Source organism: Diceros bicornis, chromosome 18 (genome assembly GCF_020826845.1).
Source record: "Diceros bicornis minor isolate mBicDic1 chromosome 18, mDicBic1.mat.cur, whole genome shotgun sequence".
NCBI classification, from domain to species: Eukaryota; Metazoa; Chordata; class Mammalia; order Perissodactyla; family Rhinocerotidae; genus Diceros; species Diceros bicornis.
Window position 1 is genome coordinate 59,825,142 of NC_080757.1, and position 15,945 is coordinate 59,841,086.

General features: G+C 52.2%; 1 protein-coding gene across 8 annotated transcripts in view; it reads left to right on the top strand.

Moving 5' to 3' along the window:
* RNF213 (ring finger protein 213) overlaps positions 1–15,945 on the top strand; it is a 122,208-nt gene that overhangs the window by 12,241 nt on the left and 94,022 nt on the right. For 7 of the 8 annotated variants that reach the window (XM_058561819.1, XM_058561811.1, XM_058561818.1 and 4 more), the window contains 6 exons: positions 1,059–1,288; positions 5,978–6,121; positions 13,269–13,784; positions 14,057–14,179; positions 14,824–14,978; positions 15,656–15,814. In XM_058561819.1, the coding sequence (XP_058417802.1) occupies positions 1,059–1,288; positions 5,978–6,121; positions 13,269–13,784; positions 14,057–14,179; positions 14,824–14,978; positions 15,656–15,814 (1,327 nt within the window). The remainder of the gene's footprint in view (positions 1–1,058; positions 1,289–5,977; positions 6,122–13,268; positions 13,785–14,056; positions 14,180–14,823; positions 14,979–15,655; positions 15,815–15,945) is intronic. The other variant, XM_058561814.1, reaches the window with a different exon arrangement.

The following is a 15,945-nucleotide window of genomic DNA, read 5'->3' on the forward strand; positions in this document are numbered from 1 at the left end:
AGGTGCTGCTGAGATATCAGGGTCCAGGCAGCTCTGCTGATGCAGGCATCGGGAGGGAGGGAGGGCTGGACATTCAGACTGCCCACTCTTTCTGAGATTTGACCCTCTTTGTGGCTGGGGCCAGGTCCCTGGTCTCTCACGCCCACCCGATAGCAGAAATTGTACCATGGTCGGCTCACCACACCCAGGGAGTAGGACCTTGAGGGAGGAAGGGCTAAGCTATCAACGCTCCTGGGGGGTGCCATGTTTTCCTTATGACGGTCACTTGCCTTTCCCTGAGATTTGACCCAGGTGCATCTGCTAAAGGGCAGAACAATCTTCCCTCTTCCCTTCTAGGCTGGTCTAGTAATTAAATCGATATATGACAGGAGAAAAACAAATTATTTTATTTTATTTATTTATTTTTATAATTTTATTTATTTACTTTTTTTCCCCCAAAGCCCCAGTTGATAGTTGTATGTGACAGCTGCACATCTTTCTAGTTGCTGTATGTGGGACGCGGCCTCAGCATGGCCAGAGAAGCGGTGCGTTGGTGCGCGCCCGGGATCCACACCTGGGCCGCCAGCAGCGGAGCGCATGCACTTAACCACTAAGCCACGGGGCCAGCCCAAACAAACTAGTTTAATAACATGTATACCTCCTGTATACATGGGAGAGACCCAGGAAAACTGAGTACCTCTGAAATGACCGAAGCCACCCCCTTATTTTACCTTCTCGAGCTAAAGACAAAAGATGCTGGGGGTGGGGAGTCAGCTATGGGAGGTGACCAGATGAAGCACTGTAAACAAGAGTAAGATTGTTATGCAGATTTAAGTCATTGCCTTCTCCAGTGATGAGAGTTTCCAGAGAGAGTCTCCCTCCTCTTCCCGAACAGCCAGTGAGGGAGACACCCTTACAAATGGAGATTTCCTTTACAAATGTAAATGGCTCTTACAAAAGGGCAGTTTTCAGAGCCTCTCCTGTGTGTGCTGTTTCTTAAAAATAACTAAAAATAATCAATACGCCAGAGAGGCATATTTTGGGGTAACAAATTCTGCTTCTCTTCCCTGCCTTTTTAGATGCTGAGAACAACCACCCCAAGGTGACGTCGGCCCCGGAGGGAGAAATGGAGTGTGGACGAGAGCTGAGGGAGGAAGGTGGCCCCAAGGTGACGTCGGCCCCAGAGGGAGAAATGGAGTGTGGACGAGAGCTGAGGGAGGAAGGCGGCCCTTTCTTGTCCTCAGGCTCAAGTGATCGGCAAGAAAATCCAGATGAGCCCTGTTCTGACGCCTCCTGGACCATCCAAAGAGTAAGTGCGCCCGGCCCCTGGTAGGGTGGGTCTGGAAGGAGCGGTTCTGCCCATTTCTCACCTGCTCTCGCTCTGCTGAGAAGCTGTTTTCTGCTGTGGTTTCATCAGTGGCTAAACAAGGTCCCCATTTCCCCACGGCATCCTCTCCAGGACAGCCTCACTGCGCTGCTCCCCATTGGCCCCTCAAAACTGCCCGCTGCTGCCCAGCTTGTTGACCCTGTGTGCCGGCAGTAGCAGAGCTGCCGCTTCTCTGTGCCTGATTCATCGCAGGGTCTCTGGGTTCCCGACCCTCTGGGGTCTCCACCTGCCTTTTCTTCCCACCAGACCCAGCACGTGGAGCCGCCTAGAAGCTGTGGCTGGGCTGGGTCTGGACGCCTGAGCCTCTGCCACGTGGGTGTCTGGCTCTTCTCTGGGCCTCCAAGCTCTGAGGAAGGTCAGGGACTCAGGAAAAACCGCTGGCTGCCAGCCGCTCTTCCTTGAGGGGAAGGCTGAGCCGTCTTTGGTCTCTCTGTAAGTATCAGACCCCGAGAGGGTGTCTCCTCAGTAAGTGACCAGGCTGGAGCCCCAGGTGAGACTTGCAAGGGCGTTACCTGGACAGGTTCAGGGAATATGGTGGTGCTGAAGTTCAGCCAGTCCAGACCCAGATGGCCTGTGTCAGCTTCCAGGTTTCTTGCTGGACGCTGAGAGAGGGACCTTGTCTTTCTCTGTCTGGGTTGGGGCTGGTTTCCTGTCTGGTCCTCAGTTGTTCCTTGTAGTGGTTGGGCTGGGTGGGAAGTGCCGCAGCTGACAGCGTTGTGGTCTGTTGTTAGTGTGTGTGTGTGTGAGTGTATGTGTGTGGTGTGTGATGTAGTGTGATTGTGCGGTATGTATGTGTGAGTGTAGGGGTGTGTGTATTGGGGATGTGTGTGTTGGTGTGAGTGTGTGTGTGTGTGTGTGTGTGTGTGTGTGTGTGTGTGTCCTTCCCCTTGGAGCGTAATCTCATCCAGAGCAGGAAGGCCAGCTCAGAGCCTGGGCCCCGTGGGACATTCCAAGTTTGGGTAAACTCTAGAAGTGAGTATCAGGGACACACCATTAAGAAGCTTACCTGACACTGATTGAAAACGATATTGAGCCCAGCAGGATTAGGGTTTTTTTTAAAAACTTTGACAAGAGTAAGTTAAAGCCTCTTTTGGAAGAAAAAATGGGCAAGAATAACCAGGAAAACTGTGAAAAAAAATGTTTCAAGTGGGACTTGCTGTACTAGATTAAACAAAAACATGTTGCAAAGCCACAGTCGTTAAAACAGTGAATCCGGGGGGTGATCAATGTACAGAATAGACGACCCTGAAACAGAATCTAATGTGTATAAAAACAGTTGGAGAGGGCCGGCCCCGTGGCTTAGTGGTTAAGTGCGCGCGCTCTGCTCCTGGCGGCCTGGGTTCGGATCCCGGGGGCGCACCAACGCACCGCTTCTCCGGCCATGCTGAGGCCGCGTCCCACATACAGCAACTAGAAGGATGTGCAACTATGACATACAACTATCTATTGGGGCTTTGGGGGAAAAAAAAACAGTTGGAGAAAATATATATACATATTTATCTAATCTCTGGGTGGGGAAAGATCTAGTAATTAAAGCAAAGGAAAAAATACAAACAAAATATTGGTGTATTTGATTTCAGAAAAAGTCTTAAAAGAACTAAAAACCTCATAGACTATGATAAGCACAAATGAAGGGCAAACAACCTAGAAAAGACACAGAGAGAATATTTGTATTTACATAAAAATGTTTTTAGCAAAGAATGAGTTGTGTCAGTATGTCAAAAGCTCTTAGAGATCCAGGAGAAAACAGTGACCAACTAAGGAGAAACATGGGCGAGCAGTAGGTAGTCCATAGTCGAGAAGGTGTAAACGGCCAGGAAATGTATAAACGTTCCACCTCTGAAGTCAAACACTGAAAATTAGAAGAGCTGCAAGATATTATATTAAACCTTCAATTTAAAGAGTGGATTTAAAGCCAGCCTTTGTGGCGATAGGGGAAACGTGGTGGGACCAGCCAGCAAGTCCGGTGCTCTGCGACCTGCTCTTTGTGTCTCTGATTTCATTGTAAGAAAATAACTTCAGAAAGGCATCTGAAGGTTTAACACAGGATTTCATCACAGCCTGTGTTTTATGGACCAATCTTAGAATCCACCGGAATGTTCCACCGTCTGTACGGGAGTGCCATTTGTATCACCTTTATGCTGAAATGTAGTGTGGCCTCCAAATTGTTATTTTTTCAAAGATTAAAGATGTGAGGAAATTCTTGCAATCAAATTAGATAGATAAATAAAAAGATTAAAAAAAAATGTACAGTAGAGTGATATCAGCGAAAATGGCAGAGAAGGGAATCTCCAGGGCCTCTCCCTCCAGATAATCACCAAAAAAAAATGAGTCCAACTAAGAATCAACTTGATAGGAACTCTGGAAATTGTCCAAGGTTTCCAGTAACCAGGTAAACTTGGAATCAAGAAAAGGCGACTTGACAGTGGCAGGAGAGCTCGCCCTGCCGTCTCCTGGCACGGTGGTGTCTGAAGATGGCAGCCCTGGTCCTGGGGTGGGGTCCCGGGTCCAGTGGTGGGTGCCCAGCAGATCTTGTTGCCAAGGCATCGTGTTGCCTGTTTTGACCTGCCGGGAGTTCCCTGAGGGAATGGTGCAGGCACTGTGGAACTCCCAAGGGTGGAAAAGCAGCTAGGCAGAGGGTGTCCCTCGGAAACATTGAAGGCAAATGAAAAAGCTGGGCCCCAGGTGGCGGGAGGTTACAGCCCGGGTGAGCAATGTAATCGTGCCAGAAGCCTGGGGTGAAGAGCTGGGAGAAAGTGCCTTTCGGGAAAAGGATTTTGAAAGAGCACCACGTATAATATAACAGGGAATCTCGAGAAAGCCACAGGAATGGCCAGAGCTCCCCCAGGGACTGCTGCGTGGGTGCGGGGTTCCCTTCTGGGTGATGAGGTTTGGAACTAGGTAGAGGTGATGGTGGCACAGCACTGTGAATGCGCTCAATGCTACTGAATTGTGCACCTTAAAATGGCTGATTTTCTTATGTGATTTTCATCTCAATATCAGAAAAGTACGTGGAGTATTGTCACAGAAGGGGACTTGAAAAAAAGCCCAAGTGCACATGTACCCACACGTGGAAGGAATCTGGGGTGAAGGGCACACGCGAAGGCTGGTGGGTTGTCTCTGGTGATTAGCTCATGGGGGCTTTTGTGATTGTTCCCAGTCCCTGTAGTGACCCCACGTGATCCGTAGAGTGAGAAAGTGGTGTGTGGTTGTTGAGCGTGGGCCTGCAGGCGAGGTCATGGTGTCCTAACGGTGGTGGGACAACGTGCCAGGGGACCAAGGGGCTGGCCCCAGAACTAGGACACGGGCCACTAGGCCAGCCTCACCCCCAGCCAGTGAGTGAGTGGGTCCTTTGTCCACCAGTCTTGGGGTGGGTGCAGGGGCTATTGCAGTTAATGGGGATGGTGGCGAGCTCCTGCCCCGCCTGTCACCTGCGTGACCATCTCTGCCTGGCCTTTGCTTTGGTGGTCTTTTGGTGCCGACTAACTGGGTGCCTTTGCTGGTCTTGCTTCCTCCCGAGAGGCTCCTGAATGTGTTCTCCCTGGGGTGGCTTCACCGGGCCAGGAAGACGAGCACTAGACAGGGCCGGGGTGAGTTGGGTTGAAGGCCCCGACTGACCTGTGGTTCCTTCTCTGGGTCGCCTCCCTTCCTCGGCCTCCTGCTGCCGACCTGGATTGCTGGCACGCCCCTGGGTGAGGCTTTGAGCCTGGGGACCACCGTGTGAGCCTGGGGACCTCCGTGTGCTCTGATCGCCTCACCTGTTGGGCCCGGTCCAAGTGCCCCTTGCAGAACTCCTCCTTCCCTTTCCACCCCTGTCGCCCGCCTTCCCCAGCTCTTGGTCCAGATGCTCTTGGCCTTTTCCCCTTGTCCCTCACCATGAAGGCAGTGCCAGCCACGAGGCCCCCTATCTGGGAGGCCCAAATATTATCCCCCATGCCCTGGGCCTGCTCCTGAGGCTGAAGCTAGACCTCGAGCCCAAAGCCTCACCGATCTTTCTCTCTTCATCCGCAACGGTGGAGCCAAGGAGCTTGGCCTCGCCTGGGCCTGACTGCCCTGCCCGGTCCTGGTCCCCTCAGTGGCCTGGGGCACGATAGCAAGCCCCTCTGGGCCTCACTGTCTTCCTGAGAAAAGGAAGAGGCTGGTGGGAGGAGGAGATGGTGCCCCTGGCCAGTGCCGGCTCTGTGTTGTTGGGGCACGCCATCCACAGGGGGTTGGCTGCTGCCTTGCGCTGCCCCCAGTTCCTGGAGGCCCCAGAGGCCTGGCCTGGCTCTGCCTTAAGTGCCGGGCTGCCTGCTCTTTCCAGAAATGTCTCCGCAGCTCATCTGTGTGGGAAGCACTAGCCCAGGCGTTGGGATGGAGGGCCTAGGGAACCAGGACCTGGGCTTGCTTCCACCTGGAGGTCAGGTGTGCCAGCCTTTGTAGGGCACCACTGTGGCGTGGGGCAGTTCTTGTCCCTGGATTTGCTCTGCCCATCTGCCTGCTGGCCCTGGACTGCCAGGGGCTGGGGAGCGGGCGTCCCTGCCTGGGCCTGAGTTAGGGGTCAGTTAAGATTCTGCTGGAGCAGTGCCTGTGGGCACCCTGCCCTGTCTGAAAGGGGTCCTGTTTCAACAGGAAGTTGCATCAGAGGTTTTCGTAGATTCGGCAGACTGCACGTCTGATGAGCTGGAGGCTGCTAATTACCCTCCCAACAAAAGAAGAAAAGAGGATGCAACCCTGTTTGAGGTCACTGATGTGTTCTCTCCAGACTCTGAGCAGGTAGTTTGCATATGCTGTGGAACTAGATGCCTCCCCCCATGCCTTGCATGGGAATGGAGCACCACATCCCATCCCTGACTAAGGAAGGCTGGTGGGGAGGCGCTGGTCTGTGCAATAGCCATTGGGTTTCGGCTCCTGTGACTCCAAGGATGTTCTGCTAACATGCAATTTCAGCTTGACTGTGTGTCTGCCCTACTCCCATGCTTCCATCCATCGTTTTATTTCTTGTGCAACTATCTCCTTTGGAATGTGGGAACACTTACCTCGAAAACTTCACAAGCTATACAAGATTCTCTTCATGGGAAAGAGCAGGAGGGCCCTGGTCTCCCCTGAAGGCCGAGGACCAGGCTGGTGGAGGTCCAGGCCGAGCCTCTCCCGGGGCTCAGAGAAGACACCCTGTCACTGCCCATGCCAGCACCTGTGGTTATGGGCCCGGGTTCTAAACCCCAGTGGGTAGTGGAAGCCACTGAGTTTAGTCTCTGGTTTGTGGAAGTTCACATCCCGACCTCTTCCATTTTCTCTAGCGCCTAGGAGCGTTGCAGGCTTCTCGAATAATATAAAAAATGAAACTAATATATGTAATGAAAGTATTTTTGCTTATGAGGAAAAGCAACGAGGTTTCAGACATTGAAGAGTGATGTTTGTGGAGTTCGTTTTAACTGTTGCTTTTTTTCAGAGAGTGGTGACTTTTTCTTGAGTAAGATGGGCATTGAGTCATTTAACAGAGATTTGTTGAGCAGCTGCTTCTAGGGCAGGGGTGCAGGGCGCTGGGACCAGGTGTGAGGTGGCGGGGCCTGTGAAGGGTGAGGCATGGTCTTGGCCTGTGGGCTTGATCTGTGGGTTAGTTAACTGCTGAAGCACTTGGCAAATACAGCTGATGTCTACACAGGGCCTGGAATTGACCGGGCAGAAAGGGCAGTGGGGGTGGAGCGCCCCTCCATGATAGCAACAAAAACAGGAAACCAACCCCCAAAATACGTTTTCCCTGAGAGGGAAAATAGAAGGTTTAATACCGTAAAGATTTCAGTTCTTATCTCAGGTTTATACGTTAAATTAACCAATTAATGTGTAAAAGTAGTATAGCTCCCACGAGTTTGGTTTTGGTTTTTTTGGAAGTTGATGAGATTCTCAAGTCCAGTATAAATTGGTGAGTTCCTAGAAAGAATGTAGAAAAGGAGAAAAATAAATGGGAGATTTGACATCCAAATGTATCTTAAACTGTAGACATACAGCCATGTAACGTCTGTAGGGGAAGAAAACTTCCCTTCTTCCCTTCAAGGTTCTTTGGCTGGTCTAATCATTAAATTGACATGAGACAGATGAACAGGAAAAAAACAAATTTAATTTCATATGTATAGCAGCCTAAAGATATGAGGCTCCAAGAAGTGACCAAAGCAGGCAGCTTTTATACCTTTTAGACAAAGAAACAAATTCATGAAGAATTAACAAGACAAAGAAGTGTGGGCTTGGGGTGGTAAATTAGTGAGGAAGTCACAAGGTTTGTTCACACAGCCTTCTCTGGTGTTAAGGATGCCTTCCGGTCTCCTGGTGCAGGGAGGATGCCTTCACAAGGGAGATTTCTCTCCTGCTCTCGGGAACAGAAGGACGGTCAGTGTCCTTCTTGCACCAACTGCTTCTCGAGTCACTTTAATTTAACATGATCAGTGTGCCAAGTGGCACATTTTGGGGTGGCGTATTCTGCTCCCCTTCATGTTCTAATGGAAACACATCAATGAGGATCAGCATAAAACATCCAGACACAGACGTGACATAGATGACAGTTCAGCACACGATAAATGTAGCATAATGAATCAGAGGGTAAAAGCTGATGTGTTAAGTAAGCAGTGTTTGAACCATGGGCTTACCATTTGGAAAAAACTAGATTCCCAATTCAGGCTGAACACTAAAATATATACCAAATTGATTCAATATTTTAATGTAAAGCAATACCCTAAAAATTCTAGGAAAAAAGCTGTTAGAACATTGATTACCTTGGCTTATTTTGAGCTTCTGTAAGAAATGGACACAACCTAATATGAGGTTTGGTTATTTTACTCGTTAGAAATTTTTTGGTTGCAAATAACTGAAAACCCGGCTGAGACTAATTAATACAGTAAAGGAAATGTGTTACTCACATATCTGAGAAATTCTGAGGTAGCAGTAGCTGCAGGCGAGGCTTGATCAAGGCACCTAGATGAAATTCCCCAAGTCCAGGTGTCTCTCTGTGTCTACACTGCCCTCCTGATGTCAGTCTCCTCCTTAGCCTCTCAACAGCTGTGTCCAATGCTCTGGACCCTTCCATCATGTGTCACGTCATGACTTCCACAGTTATCCACCTCCCACTATATCATTCAGGGAATAAGAGAACACCTTCTTTGGTGGCTCCTATAGAAGAAAGAGAGAGCGTCTCCTTCCCAGGGGAAACTTTCCTCAAATCTCGTTGGCTCTGATTGGGTCACATGCCCTTCCCTGACCCAGTCACTTCAGCCAGGGTGACAGGCTGACCCTGGAGCTGGAGTAGAGTTAATCCTTGTACCACATGGCTGAGATCAGGGAGGTTTAGGGGACCACTTCCTGGAGTTGGGGGGGAGAAGGAGCAGTTGGCCAGCCTGTAATCGAGAGGCCGCACTTATCCTAATGACTCTGCTAGTGAGGGGTGAGTCTACATGTCATCCCCATCTTTCCGGCTCCTATCCCAGACTCTCTTCTCCCTTGGTTCTTCAAAGCCACACCTTATGTTCGTAGAAGTGTCGCCCCACACGCTGCCTGTATTTGTCATCTCAGTTCTACAGAAGGGGAAACTGAAGCTTAAAGAGGTTACTCGGGTCCACGCCCCCGATGACCTGCCAGGAGACCACGGGAAGGACTACTGCAGAGGGGGGCTCTGGCACTGCCCCTTTGCTAGAAGGACGTGCTTGATCAGATGTCAGGTGGAAGGGCGACACTGTCGTCAGCTGGGTCGTCCTTCCCTAATCAGCACAGTACTTTTTACCTGCCAGGGCTGAGCCAATGGGCCCCAGGGCGGCTTGGGCAGGGCTGGCGGGCCCACTTGTCAGCCTCCAACACTTCAGCTTCTTTCCACCTGACTAGCCAGTGCTCATCTCCGGGGTCTCTGCTGCAGTGCTCCCACCCGTCACCCCCACACCCCATTGTAGTTGCCTCTTCAGGGGTCCCCAGCAGCTGGTGAGTGACCTGGGCTGGCCTGCCTTCCCCTCACATTAATTAGGAATATATATATATATTATATATATGTAATTAGGAGTATATATGTATAAAACTTACACACATATATATAAAGTTCATTTTTGTCAAAGAAAAAGTTGAGATTTCAGCCTGAGCCTTGCTTGACAGACATGCCAGGAGTCTTGGGTCTGCCCGGCGTCCCAGCCCTGCCTCGGGATGTGTGGAAGGGTGCCTGGTGCGTACACAGTCCCCGTAAATGTATGTTGAGAGAGCTATAAGTTGCCTGTGCAAAATCTAAATCCTATTCTAACAAGTCTTGAGGCAGCTTTTAAAAAGCACAATAAAATTGGAGTAAGAGAGAGAGAAAACAGGTAAAGAGGAAAATTGCAAATCAGAAGAGTGAAAGCCCGTCGTCGTGGGAGCTGAGTGCAGACCTGGCTCTGGGCCGAGGGGCGTGGGGGCCGAGGGGTATGTGGGCAGAGGGGAGTGGGGGCGCGAGCATCATGTGGGGGCCGGGAAACCTGCCAGTCTGGCAGGGAAGCAGCCAGAGCTTGCATGGAGAAGCATGCGGGCTTTCCGAGGAATTGATTGAATGAAACAAAAACGTTTGGGCAGTGCAGTGGGCCAGGGATTGTTCTGGACACTGGATGCAGCAGTGAACAAAACAGATGCAGAGACTTCCATTCTTGGGGAGAAAAAACAAATGAAAGCGTGTGTAGTGTGTGGTGATACAGTAAAGTAGGGGGAGTGCGGGGGGGTGCTTTCCTACTGAGGGTGTCCAGGACCCTTGCTGAGGGGCGTGGGGCAGAGGACTAAAGGAAGGAGGTGTCTGGGGAAAAAGGGAAATCGAGGCAGGAGATGACAGCAAGGAGGCGTCCTGATTGTACAGGGGATTTAATTTATAGAGGTGACTGAGTGACGACACAAGGGGTCAGTGCCACTGAGAGAAGTTTTTTTTTTGGTTTTTTTTTTTTTTTTTTTTTGTGAGGAGATCAGCCCTGAGCTAACATCCGCCAATCCTCCTCTTTTTTTGCTGAGGAAGGCGGCCCTGGGCTAACATCTGTGCCTATCTTCCTCCACTTTATATGGGACGCCGCCACAGCATGGCTTACCAAGCAGTGCATCGGTGCGCGCCCGGGATCCGAACCAGCGAACCCCGGGCCGCCGCAGCGGAGCGCGCGCACTTAACCGCTTGCGCCACCGGGCCGGCCCCTGAGAGAAGTTTTATTACGGTTCCCAAGAGGAGGGGCTATGCCATGCAGGGCCACACGGGGAAGGACCAGGGTGGTCAGGAGGCACAAGGAGCGAGGGGAGAGCATGGCCCAGAGCCTGTGGTGTGGGGCAGGGTAGCCAAGTTTGAGCAAGTTTAGGATTGGCTAGTGTGAGTAATCTTGCTGGGCTCCGACTATAGGACTGTCAGGGTGTCCTGCACCTGGCCCTGGGGTGATTAGGGCAGGGGAAATATTGGCTGGGCGTGTCAGGGTTAGATAAAGGAGGTAGTTGTGGTGTGGGTTGGTTGGTTTGCATATGAAAGGTGTGCGCCCTCAGGAGTCATTTTCTATTTCTAGGAATTAGCTGTCCCTGGGAGGAGCTGTCCCTCCAGGATTAGCATGGCTCCCAAAATGTCAAATCATCATAAAATACAGAAAATAAAAAGCAAGATTAGTGCTGGCGGCCAGGGATGAGGTTGGCAGGCAGTGAACAGGAGTCAAGTCATGCAGGGGTCTCCTGACCACGGTTAAGCCTTTGTTATGGGTGAGCAAGGAAGCCGCAGGAGGCACCTCGTCTCCGGCCACGGCACAGGATCAGGGAATCTTTGAGGATGGACAAGCCACCTTCTCCGGTTTAGCGTCTTTCAGACTCAGCCTGTACTGTCTTCTCGCGGGAAGCCTTCCAGGCTAGGGGTTCCCAGTGCCCTCGAGCGCCTTTGTCACTGGCACTTCCCATGCAAAACCTGTTTTTAGCCTGTCTCCCCCGCTAAACCACTGGCTTCGTTGGGGAGGAACGTGTCTTGCTCTCTTGTTCTTTGACCATAGCAGAGTTCCAGGTTCCTCAGTAAATCACTGTTGAACTGAAGCGACTTGATTTAAGCCAGCCTCGCGCTGAAAAAGGAGATTCTGCAAAAGCTGCAGGCCACCTGGTCCACGCATGCAGCCTTTTGCTGGTCTGACCGGTGGTTCTCAACCGAGGCTGCATGCTAGAACCATCAGGAAAGCCAACAGAGATGCTGGTGCCAAGGCCCACAGACCAGTCAGATCAGAGTTGGGGTGCGTGGGGTAAGGCTTCCTGGAGGAGCTCCGGAGAGCTGGACTAGTCCTGCTGCTCTCAGGGCAGGCCTGGACTGGGCAGCACCACTTCTCTGGGGGGGTCCTTGGAAAAGCCGAATCTTGGGTCCCCCAGATGTGCTGAGTCACCATCTGCATGTTAGCAAGATTTTTAGAGATCTGTATGCCCAGGGAAGTTGGAGAAGTTACTGCTTTTTTTTGTTTTTTTTTGGTGAGGAGGACCAGCCCTGAGCTAACAACATCCAAGCCAATCCTCTTTTTTTTTTTTTTTTTTTTTTTTTGCTGAGGAAGACTGGCCCTGGGCTAACATCCGTGCCCATCTTCCTCTACTTTATATGGGACCCTGCCACAGCATGGCTTAACAAGCGGTGTGTTGGTGCGCACCCGGGACCCGAACTGGGGAACCTCGGGCCGCCGCAGCAGAGCTCGCACACTTAACCATTTGCGCCACCGGCCCGGCCCCATGAGAAGTTACTGCCTTAAATGACCTTTCTTAAGCATCTTTCTTTCTACCATGATGTTAGTGGGTGTTGATTATCAGACAGGCCAGGAAATGGCCCTCTAGGGGTGCCTGAGCTGCAGTGCCCAGGGCACCTGTGTGTCATGCTGGTCCTTGCAGGCAGATCTGCAGGAGGTTCAGTCAGGATTCTGGGAGAAGATCCAGGAGCTGACTCAGAACAAGGCCACCCCATCCCATGCGTAGACAAACCCCAAGTTCTTCCATCTCCCTCTCCCAGGCGACTCAGCCCAGGCAGGGGATAGGTAGCGAGTCCCGGGGCCATACCAGGTGTCAAGGCATTTGCAGGACCCTCCCACTTAATGAACTGATCAACATGAGCTCCAGAGCAGAATCCCCAAGAGACGCAGGGTGTCGAGCCCCGTGGAGCCCTCGAGGGTCCTGCCACATCTGTGTCTCATGAGCTGCATTTCTGAGTCCGAAGTTGGGGACTTTTGCCTTTGAGCAGGGATCTCTGGGCAGGGGCCCAGTGTGCCTGTGTGGGTACAGGAAGGAACTCTTCAGCCTTCTGCTCGTTTTTCAGTCTCATCCTTTTCTCCATTTCAGTGTTTGTGTATGTACTACAGACGACAGGTGTGTAACATGTGGAGGCCCACACGTGCTTTCTTTTTTTTTTTTTTTTTTTTGTGAGGAGATCAGCCCTGTGCTAACATCTGCCAATCCTCCTCTTTTTTTGCTGAGGAAGACTGACCCTGGGCTAACATCCGTGCCCATCTTCCTCCACTTTATATGGGACGCCGCCACAGCATGGCTTGGCAAGCAGTGCGTTGGTGCGCACCCGGGATCCGAACCGGCGAGCCCCGGGCCACCGCAGCGGAGCGCGTGCACTCAACCGCTCACGCCACCGGGCTGGCCCCCCACACGTGCTTTCTAACGTTTGAAACCATTCAGCCCTAGAGGGATGTCCGTCAGGAGGGATTCCGTGGGAGATTCTCAGCTTTGATTTGGTTGAACAAAGCGTGTGACCACTTGTCCCTCAATTCCATCCACCGCCCCATTCATTTTAGTCTCCATTTCATTCTTTCCAAGATATAGAAATGGCAGATTTAACAGATGTAAGGTGATTTGGTCGAGCTAAGCTTGACACACTTGAGAAATTGAAAACATTGGCGAGAATAGAGGAAACCTAAGAAATAAAATTAGGATCTCTTTTCCTGTTTAGAGCAAAAGAAAGAAACAGAAGAGGAAGAAGAAGCAGAACATTGCGGCTCCCACGGAGCCGGGCTCCTTCTCGGGCCCCTACGGTCTGCATTCGCTTGGGAACCCTGCGTTCCAGGACGCGGCCCTGCCCCAGTGTGGAGCTCAGCAGAACAGTCCGACCAGCCAGCCAAGCCAGCCCCCCAGCACGAGCGTGACGCCACTGGAGGGCGGTGGCCACAAAGGGCCCCTTGTGCCCACTGAGGCTGGTGGCCGCCCTCTGCAGGGCCAGGCTGTGGGAGGAGCAGAAGCAGCCGTGGGAGGAGAGTCTCTGAGCAGCCCGGCGCCCCAGGACCAGACTCTGGGAGGTGCCCTCCTGGAAGGGAAGGACCACCACACCCCCGACCCCTCCAAGGACAGAGGCCTCCCCCAGGAGGGGGCCGTCCCAACCACCTCTGCTGGTGAAGGACGTCCTGGGAAGGAAGACACTGCCCAGGAGCCTCGGCCTGCCGGGCAGCAGGCCGCAGCCCCCGCCTCTGGGGTGAGTTGTCGGGAGTGATGGCCAGGGTTGGCCCGCCACGCCCTTGACGCCTTGCTGTGCGTGTGATTCTGACATGGCCTCCCAGTCTGGGAAGGGCGTCCACTGGGACTTGCTCCCTGGAGGGGGCTTTGGAAGGGGCTGCCCCTCCACCTGAGCTGCTGACCCCTGTCCCTGGTCTGGTGGCAGATGCTGACCCTCACGCCGTTGAGTCCCAGTCTCCGTCCGTTTTGTCACCTTGGCCCTGATGTTTTTGGCGTCATTATTTTTTCCAGGCAATTGATGCTGCAGCCAAGCCAGATAGTCCAAGGAAAGGGGCTGGGAAAGAAGTTAAAAATAAGACTCAGAAAACGAAACAGCCGCCAGCAAGCGTGCCTGCTTCTCCAGAACACTGCCAGGTACAGCGTCTCGGCCTCCAGGAAGCCTCCTCATGCCCACTCTCTGTCCCATGGTCTGCTCCTTTCGGCCCCACACCTTCCACAGCTCATCTTTCATTTAATCATTCAGTGACTATGTGTTAGGTGCTAGGGGTACAGCTGAAGGAGACCCAGCTCTGCCTTCATGAGGCTCACATTCTAGAGGGGAGAAAGACAGAAAGCAAAGTCAGGCTGTGAGAAGTGCCATGGAGAAAGTAGGGTGAGGTGCTGGAGGTAGGTGCTGAGGGAACGTGGCCAGGCAAGGCCTCACCAAGGGGGTGGTGTTGGAGTGGAGAGCGGAAAGAGTGAGACGCAAGCCATGTGGATATCTGGGGATGTGTCCCAGTCAAAAATGGACGTGCAAAGGCTCTGAGGTAGAGTGTGGTGGGGGTGTTCAGAGAGCAGCAAGGAAGCTGGTGCCCCCAGGAGCGAATGAAGGGAAGAGAGGCTGTTGACGAGGTTGGAGAGAGGGGCCTGGGGAGGCTGTGGTGAGGGGACCAGGAGGCATTGGAAGGTTCTGAGCAGGGAAGGGATGAGACCACTCTGGCTGCTGTGAGAATCATTGGCTGTTGGGGGGCACATGTGGAGGCTGGTCTTAAAGGTTAGGGTTTGGTTCCTCGTTCCAGGAAGCTGAAACCAAGGACAAGACAGCTGTGACTGGAAAGAAAGCGAGTGAAACTGAGAAAGCCAAGCCGGAAGGGAATAACAGAAATTATGCAGCTGCTGTGAAGAATGAGGAGCAGAGAAATCAGAAAGCTGGTGCACATGAAGTTACGGAAAGGTAGGTGCAACCCCCGCCCGGGGAAGTGAGGAGGTAACCTGCCCCAGGAGCATAGGCACAGCCCCCACCCTACCTCTCTGCTGGGGCAGCGAAGGGCCGCACAGCCCAGAGGAGGTTCCCAGGCTGCCTTTCTTGTTGACTCTTTTCAGGAGCTGAGCTTTAGGGGAAAAGGGGGACTGCTCAGGCGGTAGGCGGGAAGGGGCACCTTCCCAATTCCTTGTTTGGTTTCAGTGCTCCATCACATAGTCCCTGGGGTCCTGCAGGCAACACAGGCCTTATGGAACTCAGGACAGAAGCTGTCACATCCCAGAGTGCTAACCAACCCTCTCCCGCCACTGCCCCCAGAGATTGTCCCCTACCCTGTGCCCACCTTCCTCCACTGCATAGGGAGGGGACCCACATGGCAGGAAGTGTGGACACTGTTGCACTGTGCTGGAGTGTGTGTTAATGCACAGTCAAGAAACGAGGATGGTATGTGCCTGTGGGTATGTATATGTGTGCCTGTACGTATGTGTGCCTGTACATATGTGTGTGCTCGTGTGTGCATATGCATGCGTGTGCACATGTGTGCCTGTATGTGTCCACATGTGCCTGTGCATGTGCACATGTGTGCATGCATGAGGGAGGCAGATCTGATCTGCATCTAATTGGCACTTCCTCCCGTGGTTTTCCTCTAGCCCGCTGAGTCCCGGGGAAGGAGTCACCGTGTACTTCCATGCAATCATTTCTAGACATTTCAAATTCAGCCCCAGCTACCACAAAGTATTTATCAGGGGAGGAGAAGAATTTGGGAAACCCAAATGGAATCTTAACGTCTGTGAGATGTCCTGCACCAAGTAAGTATGTCCAAGGGCTTGTGAGAAGTCCCTCAGGGAAATGTGCAGAACTTCCAGTCTTTGAAACCTATTGAAAGAACAATTTTTATCAAGTTGATGACATCCTTAGACTTTTGGACAATGAATATTTC